At 44.0% G+C, this 26,476-nt stretch overlaps 2 protein-coding genes across 8 annotated transcripts in view; one reads left to right on the top strand and one right to left on the bottom strand.

The window, feature by feature from the left end:
• AARS1 (alanyl-tRNA synthetase 1) overlaps positions 1-940 on the bottom strand; it is a 59,509-nt gene extending 58,569 nt beyond the window's left edge. For all 5 annotated transcript variants that reach the window (XM_059876625.1, XM_059876627.1, XM_059876630.1 and 2 more), the window contains exon 1: positions 891-940. The gene's annotated coding sequence lies outside the window, so the exon portion shown is untranslated. The remainder of the gene's footprint in view (positions 1-890) is intronic.
• Positions 941-1,022: 82 nt separating this feature from the next.
• Positions 1,023-19,613, top strand: DDX19A (DEAD-box helicase 19A). Of its 3 annotated transcripts, NM_001034571.2 has the most exons (12): positions 1,023-1,188; positions 4,421-4,469; positions 7,338-7,388; positions 8,323-8,458; positions 10,881-10,973; positions 11,967-12,069; positions 12,449-12,563; positions 15,621-15,798; positions 16,159-16,396; positions 17,548-17,710; positions 18,154-18,345; positions 18,645-19,613. In NM_001034571.2, the coding sequence occupies exons 1-12, from the start codon at positions 1,132-1,134 to the stop codon at positions 18,704-18,706; spliced, it is 1,437 nt and encodes a 478-aa protein (NP_001029743.1). In that variant the 5' UTR covers positions 1,023-1,131; the 3' UTR covers positions 18,707-19,613. The 3 variants fall into 3 exon arrangements, with proteins under 3 accessions (NP_001029743.1, XP_005218416.1, XP_005218417.1); XM_005218359.5 differs by lacking the exons at positions 1,023-1,188; positions 4,421-4,469; positions 7,338-7,388 and adding an exon at positions 8,752-8,812 and having other exon boundaries at positions 8,369-8,458; XM_005218360.5 differs by lacking the exons at positions 1,023-1,188; positions 4,421-4,469; positions 7,338-7,388; positions 8,323-8,458 and adding an exon at positions 8,852-9,082.
• The last annotated feature ends 6,863 nt before the right edge of the window (positions 19,614-26,476 follow it).

The following is a 26,476-nucleotide window of genomic DNA, read 5'->3' as shown; positions in this document are numbered from 1 at the left end:
ACTGTGACTTTGATTTGCTTTTCCTTAATAAGTAAAGATTTCTTGTGCTTAGTATTTATTCCCTTATAAACCGGTCAGATCGTTCACACATTTTGACATAAATATTGCAATGATTAGAAATGTGCTCTAGAGTAATATATTTTGAACTAAAATCTTTGTTAGTCTATTCAGTCATACATTAAAAACTAATGAGAATCTACCATGCGTCATACACTTTTCTAGGCTCATTAATCAGCGGAGATTAAGACAGATAAAATCTTTGCTGTTGTCTGAAGAGTTAGTATTTTAATGGGGAGAGACAAAAAGTAAATTAGAAGCAAACAAATTAAGATAATTTTGATGGTATAGAAATGCTCCTTGAAGTGTTATCAACTAATAATAAAACATGCAAAACAACTTATATCCCTAAGGAGGAGAACGGGGACTTAGGTAATTTACCTCATATGAGATTGACAGACTATAATAACATTAAGTGGGTAGTTGTGACGTTTAAAAATTCTTAGCCGTATAAAAAGTCAAATTTAAAACTGTACATGTATTTTGTTTAGGACTATATAAAACACCTGTGTTTATGGACAGAAACTAGAAGGACCCAGAAGAAAAAGCAAATGCTGTGCGTGTTTTTTGTTCGCTTGCTTTGTGGTGGAATTACGGGGGCTGAAGGGCTTTCGGTGTCGCGCCGGGTTTTGCTGTCTTGCATGTCACCGCGTTCGTAACAGCAGAAACTGGCACCACACAGTTTTCTTCTGGGACTTTCCTTTGTGCAAAGCCTTACAGCTCAGAGAGGCACACACTACAGGATGTGACAAACTTAAAAATAGACTGAGGTTTCTGCAATGTGACGTGAGACAGAAAAGTGAGGGCGTGGAGTTTCACTCCACAGAACTTACGGATTTTAAGGCACGACGAGGCCGCTCCTGAGGCAGTCAGCGGAAAAGACGAGAGGGCGCAAGAGGGGCGGGGCAAAGCCCGCGGCGCGGAGTGGTGACGTAAGGGAACTGACGTCATCTTCGCGAACCGCCGCTTCCGGCCCGCGTGATTGTGGGTCTGGCGCCTGCAGCCGGGCCGGGGCTTGTGTTGCTGCGCTAGCTGCTGTGTGTGTTTCCCGAGTCGGCCTTCCTCGCCAGGACCATGGCCACCGACTCGTGGGCCCTGGCAGTGGACGAGCAGGAAGCGGCTGTCAAGTCGGTCAGTGGCTTCAGCTCCAGGCGGGGCGAGCGTAGTAGGAGGGCCCAAACTGACACTGCTTGTGGTCCGCGGAGCTGTCTGGGTTGGGCAGACCCGGGGCCTGCACACCCCGAAGGTTTGCTGCGGGGAGTCTCTTAGCCCTGATTTGCGGCTAAGGCGAAAGAGGCCAGTATGGAGCCTTTTCCTTTGATGCGAGCCAGTTAAAGGCTTTATCCTGTACTTGCTCTGTGTACTGTCTTTCCTACGTTGCACCTCCTTCTCAGTGGGGATTTTAAGGAAAGGAACAGTGCTGATTCTCTTTTTCATCTGTTTTCTGAGTGATTCTATGTTACTCTTATTTTACCAATTTTTAGATGCCTGCTTAACATTGTTGGCAGTTTGTATCACTCCGCAGAATAACGGATTCAGGTTTATATTTAGTGTTTCAGTATGTTGCAAACGTTGCGGGAGGCACTACAAATTGTTTCATCGGTGTTTAAAGTGACACTTAATTTCATCATTGGTTCTTTAATTAATGAAGATCCATTTAACGGGAAGGTAATCATAGTGTAAACTGTGACTCTCTGTTCTTACCTCTTTAAGGTATGTTGATTTGGTGGTAATGAATTATTGATTTTAAGAATATGGGGGTTCTTTCTTTGTGTTGCTTTTTGTAGTCTGAAGTCTTATGTAACCTTTTAATGCCTAAATTACAACTCTTTTCCAGTCACCATTTATTGCTTTGGAAAGATTGTCAGTTTCTCAGCAGGTAGTTGAAATGAACTAAATCCAGGGAAGTATAGGAAGAAGCTTTATGGTCAAGTTAAGAAGGCTAACTGGTGGGAATTGTTGTGAAAATGGTTAGAGTCACGTTAGAAGTGAATTCTGAGTGGGAAGACGATGTTTATGAGTAAGAAAGTCAGGGAAATTCCTTGTGAAGAAGTTTATATTTGTGCTGGATATTACAGTAACTGTATATTACAGTAACTGTAAGTAAGATGAAGGCGAACAGCATTTTAGAACAGAATGTACCAAAGTGCTGGACTTGTACAGAGAATAGGAATCAGAATAATTTTTGCTGCAGCGTAAGGTTATTGGGTTGTAGTAGGAGCAGTGTTGAAAATAGAGAGTGTATTTTAGACCTTAACAAAGAACTTACAGAGGAGAGGCTTTATTTGGGCAATTTTAAGCATACTGACAAGATGAGATCTGAGGACTAGCAAGAATTATTGGATTACAGAGAATAGACTATATTAGGAGTGGTGTCTAAAGAAAAGATCAGTGTGGAAATTACTCTAATAGTCCAGAGATAGACGGCCTGCATTGAATGGTGAAAGTGTAGGTGAAGGGATGGATTTAAGAGATAATTGTGAAGGTATAAAGATTTAGATGGCTTCCATGGTAGCTTACTGGTAAAGAATCGGCCTGCCAATGCAGGAGATGGGGGTTTGATCCCTGGGTTGGGAAGATCTTCTGGAGAAGGAAATGGCAACCCACTCCAGTATTCTTGTTGGAAATCCTATGGACAGAGGAGCCTGGCAGGCTACAGTCCATGGGGGTCACACTAGAGTTGAACATAACTTAGCAACTAAACAACAACAACAAAAGATTTAGGAAAAAGAAGAGAAGAGAGATAAAGCATAGATTACGGTTTTCAACCTGGATCCCACAAGGTGGTATTAATAAAGTGCTGGGATTTATTTGGAAGGAATGATGCTAAAGCTGAAACTCCAGTACTTTGGCCACCTCATGTGAAGAGTTGACTCATTGGAAAAGACTCTGATGCTAGGAGGGATTGGGGGCAGGAGAAGAAGGGGACGACAGAGGATGAGATGGCTGGATGGCATCACTGACTCGATGGACGTGAATCTGAGTGAACTCCGGGAGTTGGTGATGGACAGGGAGTCTGGCGTGCTGCGATTCATGGGGTCGCAAAGAGTCAGACACGACTGAGCGGCGACTGAACTGAACTGAATAACAGGTTTAGGGGAGTGGGAGGAACAGCAGATTTGATGTGTAGGGTGATGAGTACAGGTTTGCCAGTTCTGAATTTGAAATAAGGAGACAACTTGGTAAGTACCTGTGCTGCGAGTCACCAAGAGGTGTCCAAATTCAGTGGTTGCCTCAGAGGACTCACAGGACTCTGCATGTAACTGTACTCACAGCTGTGATTTATTGCAATGAAAAGCAAAATTAGCAAAAGGAAAAGGCCATGTGGAAAAGGCCAGAGGAAACCAGTCTCAAGCTTGCAACAATCCTCTCCTAGAGGAGTCAGAAGCTCCATTTTATTCCTGCTTAATTCCTCTAGCCACAGTCAGTAACGACACACAAAAAGTGTTGTCAAAGAAGCTCCTTAGAGACTATGCTCAGGGTTTTTATTGGGGTCCTGCCACATGGTCATTCTTTGCCTCACAGGTACCAAAATTCCAGACTCCTGGAAGGAAAGCAGCTGTTATCATAAACCTCATATTTTTTTAGAAACATAGTTAGTGAACCCTTCAGCAGTTTTGGGAATGGTGGGAACCTTCTCATCATCCAGGCTCCCAGAAGCCTGCCAGGGTTCAGCTTTCCAAGCTGGCTTTCTGAAGGCTAGCAGTCAGACCTGCTGTGTTAAGTCCTGTGTATACAGTACCCATGAAGCATTTGGAGATTTGGCACTGGAGTTCAGGCAGAATCAGAACAGGGGTGTAAAACTGACAGTTACCACAAATAAATAAAAAAGTATTGTAAAGGTTATGGTTTGTACTCGAGTTTAAAACTAGTTTTCAGCATCAGGTATTCCCTAAAGACAGTTACTGAGAATTGGTTTCAAATCTATTTTAACCTACAACCCTATGAATAATACAAATATAGACCTAAACATACTCGTATCTGGTTTTGTCCATTCTGTTTCTTGAGTGGCTGGTGTAAATAAATGTTTTAAAACACTGCTTCCCAATGGTTGGGTAAGACCCCTTGTATTTTACCATTTAGACTTAAGTACATTAGCTTGATAAATGTAATTGACCGGTGAACAATTTGGGGGTTATGAGCCCCCAACCCACGCTGCAGTTGAAAGTCCCCAAATAACATTGCACCTCCATATATGTGGCCCCACATTCAACCAGCCATGGGTTGAGTAGTACTGTAGCATTTATCCTTGAATAAGTGAACCCTTGAAGTTCAAACCCGATGTTTAACAGTCAATTGTAACTCATGGTATTCTGTTATCAGGTGTCTCTGCTCTTAAGTGTTTCTTTTCATTCCCATTCAGATGAGTAATTTGCAGATTAAGGAAGAAAAAGTCAAACCAGATACCAATGGTGAGTCACAAGTAACTACAATCTACATGTGTGCTTCCGCTTTGTACTCTTAGCTGCAACGTGGAAAGAGAGCTTTCACTTAGCACCTTTGGCAGATGTCAGCACCAGCTTTGAGAGCCAGTAAATTAAGTTTTGTCAGGCAAGTGTATTCTCCTCGGTTCTGTCTCGTCTCAACAAAAATTTGAAGCGACGGACGTTAGAGCCCTCGGCGTGTCATAGCTCTCGGGTCTTGGACAGACCGTGTTATAGCTCTTAGACAGATCAGTGTTACAGCTCCGTGCTACAGCTTTATTTTATTTAGAAAATAGCAGGAAAATCCATCCTCGAGGCGTGAGGGCATGCAGACCCAAACACGCAAAGTGAAGAGTCGGGGAATGCAAGCATGCGGCGGGGGAGGCGGGGAGACCCCTGGCCCTTTGGCTCCTCTTTTTATATGTCTTTCCCTCCCCCTGGGTCTGCCCTGTATAAATTGGGCCAGCCAGGAGTGCTGTTTGTCCTACCTGAGGTCCTCACTCAGGGCCTCGGACCTTCCTTTGTTCTGTGTTCTCGGGCTTTCCCCTTCCTTGTCTTTTAGCCACCACCATTCTGGACTCCTGTTTCCTATTCTGCCTGCCTGACAGTTTTCATGACTGATGAGGATACATTACTTTTCCAGATTAAAAACAAAAATTTACCTAGCTAGCTGTGCTGAGTCTTTGTTGATAGTGTTGCTCAGATCTTCTGTGTCTTGACTGTTTTTTGTTTGTTTGCTTTTTGGTCCAGTTCTTTCAGTTGTTGAAAGAGAGGTATTAAAATTTCCAACTGTAATTGTGGAGTAGTCTATTTCTCCCTTTAATTTTGTCAGTTTTGGCCTCCTGTGTTTTACAGATCTGTCGCTAGGTACATTCACATTTATGTGGTCCTGATGAATGGATCCTTTTTTTAGAAATATCCCTATTTGGGCTTCCCAGGTGGCTCAATGATAAAGAATCCACCTGCCAATGCAGGAGACCCAGGTTTGATCCCTAATCTGGGAAGAGTCCACATGGTGTGGAGCAGCTAAGCCCGTGTACCGTAACTACTGAGCCTGGGACTCTAGAGCCCAGGAGCCGAAACTGCTGAGCCCGCATGCTGCAGCTGCGGAAGCCTGCGTGCCCCAGAAGCTGTGCTCTGCACAGGACAAGCCACGGCAGAGAGAAGCCCATGCGCCACACTTAGAGAGTTGCCCTGGCTTGCTGATACTGGAGAAAAGCCGGCACAGCGGCAAAGCCCCAGCACAGTCCCCCCAAATAAATAAATACATAAATAAATAAAATTATTTTTTTAATTGAAAATAAAACTATCCTCCTTTATCTTTGGTGATGATTTTGTTCTTGAAATCTGCATTACCTGAGCTAATCCAGCCTTCATATGCTTACAGGTTGCATCTCTTTCCATCCCCTGACTTTCAACTTATTTGTGTCTTTTTGTTTTTTTTTTTAAGAATTTATTTTTTAATCTCAGTTTTATTTATTTATTTATTTACTTTACAATATTGTATTGGTTTTACCATACACTGACATGAATCCTCCATGGGTATACATGTGTTCCCCATCCTGAACCCACCTCCCACCTCCCTCCCCATCCCATCCCTCTGGGCCATCCCAGAGCATGAGCCTGGAGCACCCTGTATCATGCGTCGAACCTGGACTGGTGATTCGTTTCACGTATGATAATATACATGTTTCAATGCCATTCTCCCAAATCATCCCACCCTCGCCTTCTCCCACAGAGTCCAAAAGACTGTTCTATACATCTGTGTCTCTTTTGTTGTCTCGCATACAGAGTTATTGTTACCATCTTTCTAAATTCCATATATGTGCATTAGTATACTGTATTGGTGTTTTTCTTTTTGGCTTACTTCACTCTGTATAATAGGCTCAAGTTTCATCCACCTCATTAGCACTGTGTCTTTATATTTAAGTGCCTCTTGTAGGAGTATAATCTATAAAAATTTTGAATCATGTTGCATACCTGAAACTAATACAATATTGTAAAATCAACTGTACCTCAATTAAAAGCAAAAAATAAAGTGTGCCTCTTATAAACAGCTAACAGTTGGATCTTGCTTTTTTTAACCCATTCTAATAATCACTGTCTTTTTTTTTCCTCTGTCATTTAATGGGAGTATTTTATCCATTTACATTTAAGGTAATTATTGATGCAGTTAGGTTTAGGTTAGCAATTTTACCATTTATTTTCTGTTTTTCCCCTCATATTTTGTTTCTCTGCCTCTTTTCCTGCTTTCCTTTGGGTTAATTGAATATCTTAGAGTTACATTTTAATTTATTTATAGGCTTTTCAGCTTTATCTCTTTGCATCAGTTTATGAGTTTTAGTAAAGTTTTTCTTCATGTATTTTCTGCTAGCTTTATTTCTAGATGCAGTATTTTATCTTTTAGTTGCTATTATAAATAGCATCTCTTCAGTAATATCTGTATTTATAAAAGCTACTGTTTTCCATTTATTTATTTTGTTGTCATTTTTAAGTTAATAGTCTTAGTCATGCAAGTTTACAATCACATATTCTACAAAAAGTGATCATTTTACTTCTTTTTAATTTTTAATGCCTTTATTTTCTTTCTTACATCTCATTGTGTGTACTAACTTAATGGTATATTTTAAATTAGGTTAAGGAAGTCAGAGGTGACATCACTCTGAAGTCAACCAACATTTCTAGAAATTTGAATTTTCTTATGCACTAAACTTAGAATAAAAATCCATTAAACATAAAGAAACCCAACTATTTACATTTTGATCACTTAAATAAGGTCTGATATTTATATTGTCCCACCTTTTGAATGGATTTGATATTTGCCTTTCTGATTACGATAACTGTTTTCTTGTGTAGGTGTTATCAAAACCAATGCCACTCCAGAGAAAACAGATGAAGAAGAGAAAGGTAACTAATCTTTGAAACCCTGTCACCTAGGACTTGCCTCTCTGGAGCCAGAGGCACTGTGAGTTATAAGATTGAGGAAATGAAGGGGATTCAGCCAAGGAGATTGAGAATAGTCAGTGAGATAGAACCAATAGAGGGTGGTGTCCCAGAGACCAGAAGAAGGAAGTGTTTCAAAGGTAGGGAGTCATGTATAAGTAATAAGTTAACAGAACTAAAAATTGGCTACTCAGTTGATTTAGAACGTAGAAGTCATTGATGAGTTTGACAAGGGGCTATTGAAGTCAAGTGGGGAGATTTAATGAAAAAACCTCTAAGTGTGCACTCTGGGGAGAACAGGAAGTGGAGACCTAAGTATAGACAGCCCTGTGAGGGAATGCTCCATAAAGGGGAGCAGAGAATTTGGGCAGTAAGTGGATGGGCATGTAGGATAAAGGAGGAAGATTTATGATGAGAGATGGCAAAACGTGTACACATGCTGGGGGGAATGATGTAGTAGAGGGAGAAACAGAATGCAGGAGAGAAAGGTCACTGCTGGGAGAAATGTCCTTGTCCACAGGACGGGATGGGGTCAGGAGCATAACTGTCCATCCACAGGTAATAGCAGCGAAGGTAGAGGACGCCCACAAACACAGGTGGATGTGTGGGTTGTCACCACAGTGTGTGGCGGTGCTTCTGATTAGGTTTACTTCTCGGGGCAGTGAGAAAGTGGAGAGTTCAGAAACTGAAGAAAGGAGACAAGTGAACGGGGGGTGGTGTATAGAAACAAAGACTTGCCCAGCGACTCAGCCCACTTGCATCTAGGGATCAGGAGTTAAAGTGAGGCTTGTTGGTGTGATTGTATTTTTCTCCCACCTTGCTGGGCTATCCAGGGGTGGGTGCAGACACGGGGTTTGCCTGATGAGTACGAGGAAGATCTGTTGGTGTTTTCCTACAGAGGACAGAGCCGCCCAGTCCTTACTCAACAAGCTGATCAGAAGCAACCTTGTCGATAACACCAACCAAGTGGAGGTTCTGCAGCGGGACCCCAACTCCCCGCTCTACTCAGTCAAGTCCTTCGAGGAGCTTCGGCTGTGAGTATCTGTTCCTTTGAACAACTGATCCTTGCTAGTTCTTCTTTTGTAAGACTTAGTATCTCAGAGACCTTGTGGGAATTTTCCTTTCCCCTTTTTAAAAAGATCTTAATATATATTTACTTTCTTTGACTAGTTAATAATTCACATGATTCAAAAGTTTAAAAGTATGAAAAAGTGATGGTCTCCCTCCACCCTTGTCTCTTGGCAACCCAGTTTTCCTCCTTAGAGAATTTAAAATGCCACAGATTTATTCATCATAGCTGAAAGTCTCTTTTCTTTTATGCTCTTAGAACTTTCAATAAAATATTGGCTGACAGGTGATTTCTGGATGTCAGGAACATTTCTTATTAGGTAAGCCCTTTTGTTAGACTATAGGGTTTACAGTGTTAAGAAAAGTTTATCTACTTTTATAAAATCTGTCCAAAAGCCTGTGCAGGATTCCCTGTAACTATAGTGAAAATCAGCCTTCATTGTTACAGAATTTTTTCCAAAAATCCGGAACCCAGGATCAAGCCTTAAGTGTGTACATTTATGGCACTGTGCTGAGAATGACTCCTAACATGTCCTTCCTCGAAACACAGAGAATTGCGTAACGTCACGCCAAGTTTTCCATTCCCTTCAGTAAGTTAGTAAAGAGGCATTTATGGGTCATTGGTTTATGTACATGACACTGCTGGGTATTATGAGTAATACAAGATGTAGCTACTGTTCTTGCTGCTTGCCAGCACCCAAATCATAGACAGAACAGCTGGTGAATAAGAAAGTGGTGGTATGAATGGATTCTTTGTCTTGTTCATTGCCCACACGTACACACTTAGAGTCAGAGAACTAACTAGAAACCAAATCAAGGTGTTAATGAAGCAATAGCTAAGAATAAGATTTTTAAAGTGTGCCCTTTTTTTCCCCCAGGAAATTATACTTTTCCATGTGTATTTTCTCTGTCAAGGGCTTTTTTCAGTAAATTTGTCATCTCTGCTTCTCTTCATAAATTCTGTCAGAGCAGCTCGATGTCTTTCCTAGTATCAGTGGTCTTTCATTTAAAGGACTGGAGCTCTCGGGTCAACCAGTGATGAATTGGCCTCTGAAAAGGCAAGTTCTTTCTGATTTACAATGGCACCCCACTCCAGTACTCTTGCCTGGAAAATCCCACGGGTGGAGGAGCCTGGTGGGCTGCAGTCCATGGGGTCGCTAGAGTTGGACACGACTGAGCGACTTCACTTTCGCTTTTCACTTTCCTGCATTGGAGAAGGAAATGGCAACCCACTCCAGTGTTCTTGCCTGGAGACTCCCAGGGACGGGAGGCCTGGTGGGCTGCCGTCTATGGGGTCGCACAGAGTCGGATACGACTGAAGCGACATAGCAGCAGCAGCCAAACGAAACAAAGAATAAAACCTAGGCCACCTATATACTTGGTCTATTTTGTACTGAAAAGATATGCAAAATAAAAGGAAAATAATGAGCCACTGAAAGTTCCTGGATCACTTGAGTCCTCTTTCAGTAGTGACTTTGTTTCCTTGGCAACTAAATCAGAACCTGTCAAGCCTCACAGCCTTTTCTTCCAAATGAAAGTACGTTAATTTTCAAAGTTCTTTGTGTCTGAGAACCACCAGAGGCCAGAAGAACTGCCTTTTAGAGAGCCAGTTGAACTCTAAGGAAGGCTTAGAGAACATTCTTGCCTTGTTTTGATGTTTCTTTAATAATAATCTGGTGTGATTTTTGTTAAACATCCTGTCAGTTTAGAAGTAGCAGAGAGCTTATTACAGATGTGCTATAAGAACAGCTTTAATTGATATTTGTTGTGTAGCTACTTATATAAGAAGTTTTCTAGTCTTGATTTTGACTAGACATAGTAAATCTGAGCAGTTGTAAAGTTCAGTACGATAGCTGAACTTCCTTTACCTATCTACTAGAAGCTGGCTGAATTGATTTCCTTACCCCTCAATTGTGCAGCTGGCTTTTTTGGAAGGCCCATGGAACACAGCATGACTGTGGCTCAGTGGAGCACCCGCACTGAGAAATGAACCGAAGTCTCATTCCCTAAAGGACTTCTGTATCTTAGCGATACAGTAAGCAGTGTTTGCTTTTAGATATCTTTCATAATTCATTTTATACTATGAATTAATAGGAACCATTCTTACAGTATCCAGGCCAATCAAATTTGTGGGTCTACTGAAAGATGAATTTCTCTTAAAAAAGGAAACTACCCCGGATTTTATAAATTGCATAATAGTTTCAGATCAAGATTTAGTAGGGAAAGATGTTGGTTTGTTTTTAGTTCGTATTTTTTAAGGCACAGGAAAATATGTCTGACAGAGATAGAAAGTATCACTCTTTGCTAGATATAGGGAAAAATAAAATCTTAGGTCTTTAAAACAGTTGCAGGAACTAGGAACCATCCTCTCTCTCCCTGGCCTCCTAGGAAACCACAGCTTCTCCAGGGAGTCTATGCCATGGGCTTCAATCGGCCATCCAAGATACAAGAGAACGCATTACCCATGATGCTTGCTGAGCCGTAAGTATACAGACCCTGGTACACGTCTCCAGGATGGGGTTTCACATCTCCCACCAAGAGTGTAGTGTTCCTGAGCATAAGATGAGCTGTTGGGAGCAACAAGCTTCTTCAGGGAAACAGCTAGGATGGTGGCGAGAGAGTCGGGTGCAATTCAACACAGTTTCTGCCTTTTGCACTTAATAAAAACTGATAAAGTCAGTGCCATTTTAAACACTTTTTAAAATAATTTTGAAAATTTTGAGGCCTTCAAAAAAGTATCAGGAAACATACCAGGAACATTTCTGTAATGCATCCTGCTGAGAAATAAAGCATCATTAACCTAGTTGACAGATGTAGTCCCCTTGTGACCCTCTCCACTCACAGCCCCCTCCCCGACCCAAGAGCGCATCACGGAAGTGGGGCGTTGTTTCTCCTTTTAGTACATACGTATGTTTCCCTAAGGATCTAAAGAGTAGTTGGCATATTTTTAAACCTTAGATAAATGGTATCATACTTTACATAGCAACTTTTTTCATTCAACTATATTATTTTTCTTTTTTAATGAAGAAAATGCTACCTGTTCCCATGACACTGAATTACATGAAGTGAAATATGAAAGTTTCCTCTGAAGCATCTGACTTAGTATCTCACATTTTCCATAAAGGTGAGAAAAGGGAGCACACAGAAGGAGCCGAGTCCTGAAGACACATCATGCAGTAAGATTTGCCCAGATCTTACTCTGCGGTCTGAATTCCCATTGGCCTCTTGGGGTATAAAACTAGGGAACTCTAGCTGCACTAGAGTCTCGAATGTGATCCCATCTAAAATAATCATCATTTCCCTTAATATTTAAGCAGTTTTTTTTTTAACAACATATAAAAAAATTATCATTGTGCTCAAGGCAGAAAACCTGAATGAGGGGAAAATGCCTTTTCCTACCGCCCAGAAAGAACACTTGGACACTTGATTGTTTCTAACCAATGTTATCCTCATCTCTGTTCCTCCTGGATCCAGCCCGCAGAACCTGATTGCCCAGTCGCAGTCGGGTACTGGTAAAACGGCTGCCTTTGTCCTGGCCATGCTCAGCCGGGTGGAGCCAGCAGAGAGGTACCCGCAGGTGAGGGGGTCTTGGGGGCTCTGGAAGGGCAGCGCCATCTGGTGGGGGGGGGTGGCTGACAAGGGCATCCCTGGTGGAATCTGAATGCTTCTGATGCCTCAGACTGTTGCTCAGGCAAAGCCCAAGGGCACAACAGGCCCTTCCATGGGTAGAGTTGATTCAAAGCAGCAGCCTTAAACATGGCTTCTGACAGCATCTGCCAAGCCAGGCCTCCCTGCTGAAGGCTTCCGCCTACAGCTGACACGCAGGCCTGGTTGATGAGGACGGGGCTCCCCACACTGTTCAGGTGGTACTGATACCAGGGTTCCTGTTGCTCTAGAACCTGCTATCTGCTACCACGAGGCTTTTCTAAACTCATCTCCTGTGATCTGCCCGTTAGTGTCTGTGCCTCTCCCCGACGTATGAGCTGGCGCTTCAAACAGGAAAAGTGATTGAACAAATGGGCAAATTTCATCCAGAACTAAAGCTTGCTTATGCTGTTCGAGGCAATAAATGTGAGTATAAAAGGGCAAGACCCAGGTCGTGAGCTCAGGCAGCGGGTGGGGTGTTTGAATTTTGAAGATGAGGTGATGATATTCAACTTTCTGGTTCAGTCTGACCTTGGAGCCCAGCATGGATTTCAGCAAATTTATTTTATTTATTTATTTACTTGCCCATTTCTTAATAATTCTTTCCACTCTTAAAATAAGATTTTAAGTTGTTAAAAAAAAATCCCTGCCTGAGTCATGGGGTTCTTAAAGTGTGGAGTGTTTCCCTGAGGAGGCAAGGTTTGAATTCAGCATCCAGAGTTCTGAAAGCTGCCTCCAAGAGAGTAAGCAGGGAGGATGGTAGGTTAGATCCGATCCCTTTCCTCAGTAAACAGCTTTAGTAACAGTGATCTAAGAGCATGTACAGTTCTTACCAAATCAGAAATCCTCCCACCGATTCTTTTTTCCGCAGAATGTAGAGAATGTGGTTAAAATAGGAGGACAGGTAGAAAATTGGTAATGGGGAAGTTATCAGAATATATAAAACTACAAATCAACTAGAAAAAAGTAGTCATTCTAATAGGAAAATGGACAAAAGAGGCCCAGGTGAACAGACCCCTCACTAAAGAAGGAATTCAGATGGATGGTCAATGGGAAAAGACGAATAGCTTCATTAGTCATCAGGGAAACATTGGTTGAAACCACTATATGCCTCTCAGATGGTAGAAATGAGGGAATCTGATAAACCAAGTGTTGGCCAAGATGTAGGACTGGGACGCTCACGTGCTGCAGGGGAGTATACACAGGCACACTTGCTTCAGGAAGCAGTGGGCATTACCTAGAAAAGAGAAGAGGGACATCCCTTCAATTTAGCCATTTATAATCACCTCGAGCACTGATTCTTAAACCTTTCGACTCTTACACTCTTAAACATTGTTGAGGGCCCTAAGTACTTGAAGAAAATCTAGCCTTTCTTATAATTTCAGATACTGTTTTTAGGATGCCATACCAAAACCCAAGTGGTAATTATGTAAAAGATAATTGCCATGTGATATTTGAAATCATATTAATGACCTCTTCATACTGTTACATTAAAATCCCTTGGTCTCCCTTGCACTTTGAATGCATCTTTTGTGCAATAATACTTTTCTAACATTACACCTTGGTCATTTGGAAAATACCAAATGTCTTACCGAGTTTCGCTGAGAATGTTGACATATGTCATTATACAGAATTTTAAATAGCATTTAAAATACATTAATATCACCACCAAACAATTCAGAGGAGTTTACATACAGAGAAACTCTCAAGTTTACAGCAACACTACAAGTTTTCCAAAATTCTAATTTTCTCACACTTTAAGTGTTACCATGACAGCAAATAACAGTCGATTTTTTCACTGAAAAGTCAGGCTCTCCTTGTTCATTTCTGAGAAAGTGTGTATTAGATTCCCTACTTAATTTTCTATAGTTTGTCAGTCAACGAACAAAAATGGCTAGTACAGTTCACACACAAATGATCACACAAGGCCTTTTCCTGGAGAAAAGCATCATGTTTCAGCGTGCAGCAACAGCACTTTAGCCAGAACTTATTAGGCTCGGTATCTCTGTGTGTTTGATATCTCAAACTGACCGGCACAACTAAGCATGGTGTACTGGGACCTTGTGACAGCGTGGGTCTCCTCTAGATCGTTTTATAATAACAGGGGACCTCACTGTGTGGACCTTGTGATAGCGTGGGTCTCCTCTAGATCGTTTTATAATAATGGGACCTCACTGTGTGGACCTTGTGACAGCGTGGGTCTCCTCTAGATCGTTTTATAATAACAGGGGACCTCACTGTGTGTGAAGGATTAATGTATTACTCTGTATTAATTATATATTAAATATATTAATAAATACTTAATGTATCATTTTTTAAAAATTCAGTGTAGACTGATCAGCAGTGTCCAGTGCAAATCACAGTGTGTTGAGTTCACTTAAAACTCTTACAGTGGAGTTGATGTATTCCTAACCAGAGTCCCCTTCTCAAATTTTAAATTTTGTTTTTAAAATTTAAGTTAAAAACATTCACGTGTTTCAAAATTAAAAAGGGTATATGGTAGAAACTTTTCTTTCTCCCATACCCTTCAACCATTTGGTTCTCCTTCCTAGAGCACCCGTGGAGAAGGAAATGGCAACCCACCCCAGTATTCTTGCCTGGAGAATCCCATGGACAGAGGAGCCCGGCGGGCTACAGTCCGTGGGGTTGCAAGAGTCGGACACAACTGAGTGACTAAGCACAGGCCCACGCACATATGCATACAGGATTGATTCCTAATAGTGCAAGTTCTGGTCAAAGGCTACAGGCAGTAGTCAATTTTTTTTTAGTGTTCTAAATTTCTTCTTGGGAGGAGGGGGGTGCAGCGGGTGACAGTTGACACAAGGCATGCAGGTTCTTACTTCCCCAACCAGGGTCTTGAACCTCTGCCCCCTGTGGTGGAAGCATGGGGTCTTAACCACTGGACCACCAGGTAAGTCCCATGCAGTAATAATTTTGATAGATGAATAAAGCGGTTTCAGCTCCTACGAGCTGTAGTTGGAGAGTAATGTGCTGTTGTGATTTTTTTTTTTTCCCTAATAGAATTTGTATTTAGGAAAACCGTCTACACAATTAGAATGGAGAAGGAAATGGCAACCCACTCCAGTGTACTTGCCTGGAGAATCCCAGGGATGGGGGAGCCTGGTGGGCTGCCATCTGTGGGGTTGCACAGAGTCGGACACGACTGAAGTGACTTAGCAACAAGGCAAAAAAATCACTGGGCCAGAATCCCAGGACTCAAAACTACCAATTTATAAGGAAATCAGTGAAGCATGAGTAAAGGGATGATATAAAAGAATAAGAGTAATGCTAAAGAGAGAGAGCTGGATGATGGGAAATTATAGGAGGAGGTAGGTAAAGGAAACTAACATGCATGGAAGATTCACTGTATGAGTTATTCCCAACCACAGTGCACTGAGACAGGTGTCATCATGGCTGTTTTATAGCAGAAGAACCCAAAAGTTTTAGATAAAAATGCCCACAGAACACATCTTGTCTCCACAGTGGAAAGAGGTCAGAAAATCAGTGAGCACATTGTCATTGGCACCCCGGGGACCGTTCTGGACTGGTGCTCCAAGCTCAAGTTCATCGACCCCAAGAAGATCAAGGTGTTTGTCCTGGACGAGGCTGACGTGATGATAGCCACTCAGGGCCACCAAGATCAGAGCATCCGCATCCAGAGGTAGGGCCTCAAGCCAGGAGGGCCTTCTCGGCTCCCGACCTGCAGTTCCTGCTCCTGTTCCCTCACACTCCCCTTCTTGCCCCTGCCAGGCTCTTTGCAGCTCTCAGGGGCTTTTGTTTGATGGGCCATTTATTTCCATGTCAGCGCTGAGCACGCCCCCTGCCCGGGTTAAGGAGGGAGACTCAGGGACTCTCTGTCAGCCGTCTCTGCCCCACGTCTGCTCCCCCTTCCTCCCCACAGCTGCTCCTCGCTGCCCCTTCCTGGGAACACAGGTCATTAGGCCTGGGGAGGCTGTGCCCTGGTCTTTCCGGGGAAAGCCCGGGTCAGGGTCATGCTGGACACCAGGGCCTCCCCTTGCAGGATGCTGCCCAGGAACTGCCAGATGCTGCTTTTCTCTGCCACCTTTGAAGACTCTGTCTGGAAATTTGCCCAGAAAGTGGTGCCCGACCCGAACATCATCAAACTGAAGCGTGAGGAGGAGACACTGGACACCATCAAGCAGTATTACGTCCTGTGCAACAGCAGAGACGAGAAGTTCCAGGCCTTGTGTAATATCTACGGGGCCATCACCATTGCTCAAGCCATGATCTTCTGCCATGTGAGTAGCAGCAGCAGCAGCAGGCTGCCTGCAGGGTAGGGGGGCGGGGGAGGAACTCCATGTAGGGGACCAGGTTCCTTCCCTGGGACTGGAAGAAAAATGGTTTGTGAAGATGGAAGGAACAGTTTCTTCATAGTGTTCTGAGGTTTATCTATAGTCTAAGCATAGTGTCTCCTGAACTTAAATGCCATTAGAAAGCCCAAGTGAATAAAACCGATATTTGTAGGGAAAATAAGAAACTAAACAGGATGACTGGCTAGAAAATTAAAATAAGTAGTTTTCCAGTCTCAAACTGCAAACACTTAGAAATTGGAAGGATAGACCCCATTTATAGTGGCTAGTGTAATTTTTCAGGAATGTATAAGATCACCAAAGAAAGCATCAAAATGCTGTTATGGGATATAAGAATAACACAGCTCTTACTCTATTATTGGAATACTTGTAAATTTTTTTTAAAAATTGTCAAGAGTGGCATCCTTCTCCCAAACTCAGACTGAAACTTTGAAGCCCACAGAAAAGATGAAAACAATATGAAATGAGGACTGTTATGCCCTTTCCCTGGTGTCAGCATTTAGCCACATTGGCTCTGCCCATAAGCTTTTGTGTAGGGCTGTCCGTACTTTTTCTTTCTGCTGACTTTAAAGTCAGTTGTAGATATCAGGACATTTCCCACCTAAACGCTTCCTAAGAATGAGATGTGGTCCTGCACGAGCACAGCACCACTCTCACACCTTTCACGATGCCGCCCCTCTGAAGTCCATCTGTATGCCACCTTCCCCATGTACACTGAAATGGCCTTTTTTGGTTGCTGCTGTTAAGCCTAAGAGCCAGTAGAGATTGTTGGATTTAGTGTTGTGTCTCTTGAGACTCCCTTAATAGAGAACAGTTTTTCCACCTTTCATGACATGGACATCTTGAAGAGTCCAGCCAAGCTAGTAATTAGTCTTTAGATGTCTCTGAGTTTTTCCCCCTTGTGGTTATATCAAGGTTAAATATTTTCTAAGACTTATCACCCAGGTGACTTCCTTTATACCACATCATGTTAACAATTTTAGGACATTTAACTCTTAACTGCTAAGGTTCAGTGGTCTTCCAGATCAAAAATATTCTCTTAAGGTACCTTCATTGCTCAAACATTTTCTTGCTTCCAGACCCGCAAAACAGCTAGCTGGCTGGCCGCGGAGCTCTCAAAAGAAGGCCACCAGGTGGCTCTGCTGAGCGGTGAAATGGTGGTGGAGCAGAGGGCTGCAGTGATTGAGCGCTTCCGAGAGGGCAAAGAGAAGGTTCTGGTCACCACCAACGTGTGTGCCCGCGGTGAGCAGAGACTGGGTCCTGGCCCACCAGGCTCGGGGCAGCAGAGAGATCCTCATGTGTGGGAGCCTGTGATGATTTGGGGGAGACGCTGTTTTGTGGGCCAGCCTGTGGGGCTCCCTCAGCGGAGGAGAAAGTCCACAGAAGCCGGGAGTCCTGGCTGGTGGCCGAGGACGGCGCCTGCTCTTGTGGCCCCAGTGCCGCATCAGCTGCTTCTCCAGATCCTCGGATCCAGCAGAGGCTGTCTGACTGATGCCGGAATTCGGCCAGCACCGGGACGGTCCCGTCCTCTCCCTCTGGGTTCTGCCACCTGCCCGTGTCCCAACCCTAGAGCTGGCCTGTCGCAGACCCTGCCTTCCGCTTGAGCTTGGTGAGGGTGGGCGTGACTGGGCGGCGGCGATTTCTGTCTCCCGTCCTCACTCCCGTCCAACTTTTCCCTCACGCAGGTATCGATGTGGAACAGGTGTCTGTCGTCATCAACTTTGACCTCCCCGTGGACAAGGATGGGAACCCGGACAATGAGACCTACCTGCACCGGATCGGGCGCACCGGCCGCTTTGGCAAGCGGGGCCTGGCCGTGAACATGGTGGACAGCAAGCACAGCATGAACATCCTGAACAGAATCCAGGAGCATTTCAGTGAGTCCCGGGAGAGCCCCCTGCTGGGGCCAGGTCGCGGGGGCGGGTGGGGAGCCGGGAGCGGGTGTCGCCATGGCCCCGAGAGGCCCTTCCCCAAGACAGGAGGTTCTCCCTGCACCCGGAGCGCTCGGGCCCGTGTGCCTGCCCAGTCCCGGGCGCCTTGGGGGCTCAGGGAGGCCTGCAGCAGGGGCGGGCATGTCCCAGGGAGCCCCGGGTCCTCCCCGCCTGCTGCCCCTCCCCTGCCTGCGTCCCCTGTGATCTGTGCGGGGCTCTCTCTGAACCCGCCTCTCTTCCCTCAGATAAGAAAATAGAAAGACTGGACACGGATGACTTGGACGAGATTGAGAAAATAGCCAACTGAGAAGCTCCTGCAGTCGCTGTGCCGGCCCCGCCCGGGACACGAGTGCTTCCATGGCGCAGCCTGACCGTCCCGCGAGGATGACGGCACGAGTAGACAAACTGCCTACCTCATCTGAAATTACGTTTGGACTTGACAAAAATTACCCAAATTATTCAGGAAGGTAGAAGAAAAAAATCTGAATTTTGGAAAATTGAGTCCTTTTCCTCCCATCCCTTTTTGAAGCCAGTTTCCCCCATCTTTATAATAATGTGGTCACTATTGGTAACCGCCGGCTGCAGGAGCCACTGCCTGTTTTCTGGCCAGGGGTGTTCAGACTGCCTCCAGGCCCTGAAGCAACAACAGAGGAGCAGCCTGGGCCCTCCGCGGATCCACTGGTGTCCCTGCTGATTGCTTTCCCTCTGTTCTCTGTAGAGGAATTCCACCCTCTCCCGGGGTGAGCGTCTTGGCTCCCTTTGTACACCTCAGGTTTGAGGGGAACACGAAGTCAGTGAACTGTCTTCAGAGGCACTGGCCTGGCACAGCTGGGTGACCCAGGGCTGCCTCTGCTTCCTGCAGTGGCTCTGTCTGCTCAGGTGCCTGGCGTCCCAGCCGCCGACGTGGTTTCTGACACACACCTGGCCGGGTGAGCTCTTACCGTCACACTATGCCTGGACGCGAGCAGCAGAGTTTGGAGAGGAAGTTACGACCAAGTGAAAGCTCTTATGATGCCGTTGATCCGTAACAGTGGACCTGCTGCTTACTCGGATTCATCACTGTCTATGAATAAGGACGGACTAATCAGAGCTATACCCATCATCCACTATGTTAAAAAATTTAAAAATAATTATGGAACGCTTTACTAACCATGATTTGTTGTTTTTACTTGTATTTTTCTGCTTATTAGACTAATATAAGCTCATTAAAAAGGTGTGTATGTGTGTGTGTAATTTATAAAGTGCAAGTGTTCTGGTCCCCACCTCTCTCAGTTCACCACTGCTAGCAGCTTGATGAATATTCAGTATATTGCCTTCTGTTTGACTATGTCAACCTACTTTTCTTTTACAAAACGTGAACATTCTGCTCACATTGTGCAGCCTGCCTGCTCACTCACCCATGTGTCTCAGACGTGTGACATGGCTGTGCCTCACTCTCCATCAGCACCATTCCAGGATGTAGCTGCCCCCCCATTGCGTCCTGGCTCCTAGTGACAAGCACTGGGTTGTTGCCCACGGCAAATGCTGGTCCCGCTCCTCTGTCCCGCTGAGACCTACTCAGGATGTGTTCCTGGTAGTAGAGTTGTTGGGTCAGAGTGGAGATGCTTAACATGTTAACACATTGCTAATGTAGCCTGCTGAAAAGTTTTTATCAATATGTCATTTCATTGATAACAAAAGTACCTACTACCTGCTTGCCAATCCCCCTCCATATTAATTTTTAAAATTGCAAGTCTGAGCAGCAAAAATAGATTACATAATTGCTTCTTTTAAAATTTTAGCAATATTTGGGTTTATTGGTATTTATACCAGCACCTGATGCTTTTGAACTGTGGTATTGGAGAAGACTCTTGAGAGTCCCTTGGACTGCAAGGAAATCCAACCAGTCCATCCTAAAGGAGATCAGTCCTGGGTGTTCATTAGAAGGACTGATGTTGAAGCTGAAACTCCAGTACTTTGGCCACCTGATGTGAAGAGCTGACTCATTTGAAAAGACCCTGATGCTGGGAAAGATTGAAGGCAGGATAAGGGGATGACAGAGGATGAGATGGTTGGATGGTATCACCGACTCGATGGACATGGGTTTGGGTGGAGTCCAGGAGTTGGTGATGGACAGGGAGGCCTGGCATGCTGCGGTTCATGGGGTCACAAAGAGTCAGACACGACTGAGCGACTGAACTGAACTGATACCAGCACCTCTTTTGGGGGTGCTGCTCATTCCTGTCTCACCATTTTGTTACCGGCTTGTTTGACCTCTGTGAGTTATAGCCACCTTTCTACCTTAGGGAAGTTAGACTGTCTTGAGTGGTAGATGTTTTCCTAGTTTGTCTTTACAAAATCATTTTTTCTTAATACTACACAAAAGTTTAACTTCAGTAGTCTTGCTGCTGCTGCTGCTGCTAAGTCGATTCAGTCGTGTCCGACTCTGTGTGACCCCATAGACGGCAGCCCACCAGGCTCTGCCGTCCCCTGGATTCTCCAAGCAAGAACACTGGAGTGGGTTGCCATTGCCCTCTTCATTGTGTGAAAGTGAAAAGTGAAAGTGAAGTCGCTCAGTCTCGTCCAACTTGTAGCGACCCCATGGACTGCAGCCCACCAGGCTCCTCCATCCATGGGATTTTCTAGGCAAGAGTACTGGAGTGGCTTGCCATTGCCTTCTCCGTTGGTAGTCTTAACATTCATTTTTAAGAAATCTGGATTTGGTGTCATCACCAGAAAACCTTTCCTCATTTCAGTATTATAAATTACTTACTCATGTTTTTGTACATCTTAAGATGATTTGCCTGCCTGATTTTCTGTGAGTGATTACTATTACCTATGGGTGAGTGGATGGCAGAGCTGTGCGTGCGTGGGTCAGAGTTGAGACCAAGCGACAGCGTCCAAATGAGACCGGACGTGAGAGAAAGCGTCCTGGGAGTGAAGCAGGCAGACAGTGACCGCAGGTTATGAGGGGCGCACGAGCCACGGGTGTGGGAGGGGCTCTGATAAGAGAAGTTGGGTGAGAAGGGCAGCAAGGGTCCAGAAAGGCCGCGGACAAGGCAGGGTAGGGTGACGAGGAGGATGTGTGCGGGTGCTCGGAGGGAAACGAGAAGGGAGAAGAGGCCTGGTGCGGAGCCAGCGTTCCGGTTAGGTGACATCCACGTGGACCCAGAAACACAGCAGCGATACAGAAAAGGAAGAGCCAGAGAACATACTACCTGACCCCCAAAAACGAGGTGAATACTTCTGTGGATCAACAACCGGGAGAAATGCAGTGTGCTAAGCAGGGCTGAAGCCAGAGCTTGCTGTGCTCCCATCTGGGGCAGAGCAGCTGCCAGCCAGCAGGTGCCATGGAGCCGAGGACCAGGCAACGCTGCACACGAGATCGGAACCCAAGGCAGCATCACTGCTCGGATGGTGCTGGACAGGAGCTTCACCTGCCTGCCCGCTGGATGCAGACTTCCATCAAGATGCAGGCCCTGGAGGCAGGGAGGAGGACTTGGACCCTGTCCTGAAATAAGAACACAGCCAAATTTCAATAGATTCACACAGTAAGACTATTCCTGGATGTTGCTGATTGGTTAACTCTTGACACTTTCCCCCGACTCCTTCCATTGAAAAAAAGTATTTTTTAAAAATAGACTTGATTTTTTTTAGAATAGTTGTAAGTGTATAGAAAGAAAAGGCAAAGTTACCTTATAGCAAAAGAAGAACTGAACGCAGATCCCTTGGAATGTGGACACTCACTGTATGTTCTTTTTACTTTAAGCCTTCTCCCTAGAAAGAAGCTGTATTACCGGAAAGAGCCTGTAGTCTTCTCAAAAACAAAAACCAGCTGTTGGATGAAAGGTATTGTTTCTATATTCTTGGGGAACGGGCTGGCCCTGATACACACAGTTCACTGAGTGTAAGGGGAAGGGGCATCTTTTTTGCATTTTTGCGTTAGTTATCACACAGACATAGACTCACTGCAGAAGCTGAGATTTTTCTGGAAGGGTAGTGAGAAGGACCATTGATTTCTAACTCACGCTCAGGAAGGAAAAATTTGATTTTTAAAAATGTTTTAGGGTTTCACCCTTCCCCTCCGCAAGCCAGGAATGATGTTTTCCTACTGTGCCAAGCATGTCACAGGAAGGATTTCCTTGCCTGCCGAATGGCAGTCCCCAGCTGTTTGTTCCTGTGATAGATAAATAAAATACTTAATCATGTCCTGCCCCCTCCCCTGGCATCCAGCAGAGTGCCAGCCAAGTGTGTATCCACCTACCCCTGGCCAGGCCATAACTACTCCAAGTGTTTCTCTCCAAGGAGCCCTCTGTATCCAAACAGCATTACTGCTCACCCAAATATGGTGCCTCTCTTTAGAGTACACATTCTTAATGGATTGAGGCATGGCCATGGGACTTTTCTGGCATCAAGGAAATGTGAACTTCTTGACAGAAGCATTCAAAGACAGCCTGTGGCTCACCAGATTCTTTTTTTCTGCCCCTGAAACAACAGACCCACCCCTAGATGGTGCCACTGTCTGCCTGGGTCCTGAGTGCTCTGAGGAACACAGCCCCTGATGGAAACACAGCTTGTGAGAAATAAACTTTGTTGTTTTAAGCCAGTGCCAGCTGGAAAGGTATTTGTCGTTGCAGCACAGCCTAGCTTATCCTTACCATCCCTCCCTGCCTTGGAAAAGCTGGTTCCCTGTCCAGGCACCCTAATGTCAACCCAGAGAGCAGGTATGTTCCATCCAGGTACACAAAATTCCCAAGCAGCTTCTTAATCCATTATTTTAGAAGAGAGAACAATTCCCAATTATTTAAAAAGCCTCCATCGTGACAGAGAGGTGTTAAAAAAATCAGAAAAAAATCAGCTCTGTGGAGACAGGAAAACTGAGGAAGAAAAGGGTATCTGCTAAGTATGCAATTAAATATCACACTTAGCTAACTTTCCTTTCCACGAGCTTACTAAAATTATAGGGGAGGAAAAAGGTATAAACTCATATGGACAAATAAAATGGAAGCTGTTACATCAGAAGAGGAAATTTAACAAAATGTTTGGAACTCACAAAAAGGAATGAAAAAACTCCCAATTTTTAGCAATACGGGGAACTACATAGACCGTGAAAAAAAATCCCAGTCCAAAAATCAGCTACAAAGCCAATGTATTCTGTTTGACTACATCAATGAACAACTACTTTTATTGTTTTATTTTTTACATTTATCTCTCTTTTGGTATTTTGGTAGTTTAGGCTATGGATCTAATTTTATCTTTTTCCAGATGGTTATCTAGTTATTTCAATAACATTTATCGCAACATCCATCTTTTCCCAAGTGACTTGAGAGGTCATCTCTGTTATAAACTGAATTTCCATACGGACCTGGGTCTAGGCAATCGGACTGATGAAAGAGAACTGAGTATCAGGGTCAGTCCATCAGTTCAGTTGCTCAGCTGTGTCTCACTCTTTGCAACCCCATGGACTGCAGCATGCCAGGCTTCTCCATCCATCACCAACTCCCGGAGCTTGCTCAAACTCATGGCCATTGAGTCAGTGATGCCATCCAACCATCTCATCCTCTGTTGTCCCCTTCTCCTTCCACCTTCAATCTTTCCCAGCAACAGGGCCTTTCCTAAGAAATCAGTTTTTCACATCAGATAGTCAAAGTATTGGAGCTTCAGCAACAGTCCTTTTAATGAATACTCAGGACTGATTTCCTTTAGGAAGGACTGGTTGGATCTCCTTGCAGTCCAAGTGACTCTCAAGAGTCTTCTCCAACACCACAGTTCAAAAGCATCAATCCTTCGGCGCTCAGCTTTCCTCACAGTCCAACTCTCACATCCATACATGACTACTAGAAAAACCATAGCTTTAACTAGACAGACCTTTGTCAGCAAAGTAATGTCTGCTTTTTAATAAGCTATCTAGGTTGGTCATAGCTTTTCTTCCAAGGAGCAAGTGTCTTTTAATTTCATGGCAGCAGTTACCATCCACAGTGATTTTGGAGCCCCCCATAATAAAGTCTCTCACTGTTTCCATTGTTTCCCCATCTATTTCCCATAAAGTGATGGGACCGGATGCCATGATCTTCGTTTTCTGAATGTTGAGTTTTAAGCCAACTTTTTCACTCTCCTCTTTCACTTTCATCAAGAGGATCTTTAGTTCTTCTTCACTTTCTGCAATAAGGGTGGTGTCATCTGCATATCTGAGGTTATTGATATTTCTCTCGGCAATCTTGATTCCAGCTATGCTTCATCCAGCCTGGCATTTCACATGATGTACTCTGCATATAAATTAAATAAGCAGGGTGACAATATACAGCCTTGACATACTCCTTTCCCGATTTGGAACCAGTCTGTTGTTCCATGTCCAGTTCTGACTGTTGCTTCTTGACCTGCATACAGATTTCTTAGGAGGCAAGTAAGTATCAGGGTAGTGGTCACCTTTAGGGGAAGGATGGGGGTTGGCAAGGAAGATGGAGCAGAAAGGCCTCTGGATTGCTTGCACAACCTGAGGGTGACTACGTGAGTGTCCATCTTAAGTCACTAAGGAACCTCTATACTGTTTCCCATAGTGGCTGCACTAATTTACATTCTCACCAACAGTGCACAAGGGTTCCCTTTGTTCCACATCCTCACCAGTGATTGTTATCCCTTGTCTCTTTGACAAGTCGTTCTAAAAGTAGTGTGGTGATATCTCATTATGGCTTTGATTTTCAATTCCCTGAGGATTAAGGATGTTGCTCATCTTTTCATGGACCTGTTGGCCATCTGTATGTCTTCTCTGGAGAAATGTCTCTTCACATATGCCCATTTTTTTAATCAGATTTTTTTTTTTTTGGCTATTGTGTTATATGAGTTCTTTATATATTTTGGTTTCATGTTTTACATTTAAGTCGAATCCATTTGGAGTTAATTTCCGTGAGGGGTGTGAGATAGGATCTAGCTTCACTCTTGGGAACAGAACTACCATATGATTCAACAATTTCACTTCTGGGTATGCATCCAAGGGAATATTACCCTCTCAAAGAGACATCTGCACTCCCATATTCACTGCAGCATTATTTACAATAGCAAAGACATGGAAACAACCTAAATGTCCATTGACAGAGGAATGGGTAAAGAAAATGTGAATATATATATATAACAGACTATTATTCAGCCATTAAAAAAAAAAGGAAATCCTGTCTTTTGTGACAACAGGGAGTTATGCTAGTGAAATAAGTTCGATGGAGAAAGACAAATATCATGTGATCTTACTTTCATGCAGAATCTAACAACACTGCTCTCGTAGAAACAGAGAGCAGACTGGTGCTTGCCAAATAGGAGGGGGAATGGGTAAAGGCAGTCAAAAGGTACAACTTCCAGTTTAGGATAAATAAGCTCTAGGGATATAACGTACAGCACGGGAGCTATAGTTAACAGCACAACACTATAAATCAACTATATCTTAATAAAATTTTTTTAAAATGTATCAGCAAATTTGAAAAACTCAGCAGTGGCCACAGGACTGGAAAAGGTCAGTTTTCATTCCAATCCCAAAGAAAGGCAATGCCAAAGAGTGCTCAAACTACTGCACAATTGTACTCATCTCACACGCTAGCAGAGTAATTCTCAAAATTCTCCAAGCCAGGCTTCAGCAATATGTGAATCATGAACTTCCAGATGTTCAAGCTGGTTTTAGAAAAGGCAGAGGAACAAGAGATCAGATGCCAACATCCGCTGGATCACCGAAAAAAGAAGAGAGTTCCAGAAAAACATGTATTTCTGCTTTATTGACTATGCCAAAGCCTGTGACTGTGTGGATCACAAGAAACTGTGGAAAATTCTGAAAGAGATGGGAATACCAGACCACCTGACCTTCCTCTTGAGAAACCTATATGCAGGTCAGGAAGCAACAGTTAGAACTGGACATGGAACAACAGACTGGTTCCAAATAGGAAAAGGAGTACGTCAAGGCTGTATATTGTCACCCTGCTCATTTAACTTATATGCAGATTACATCATGAGAAACACTGGGCTGGAAGAAGCACAAGCTGGAATCAAGATTGCCAGCAGAAATATCAATAACCTCAGATATGCAGATGACACCACCCTTATGGCAGAAAGTGAAGAG

The sequence above is a fragment of the Bos taurus genome, chromosome 18, assembly GCF_002263795.3.
Source record: "Bos taurus isolate L1 Dominette 01449 registration number 42190680 breed Hereford chromosome 18, ARS-UCD2.0, whole genome shotgun sequence".
NCBI classification, from domain to species: domain Eukaryota; kingdom Metazoa; phylum Chordata; class Mammalia; order Artiodactyla; family Bovidae; genus Bos; species Bos taurus.
This window is presented reverse-complemented; position numbering and strand designations above follow the sequence as displayed.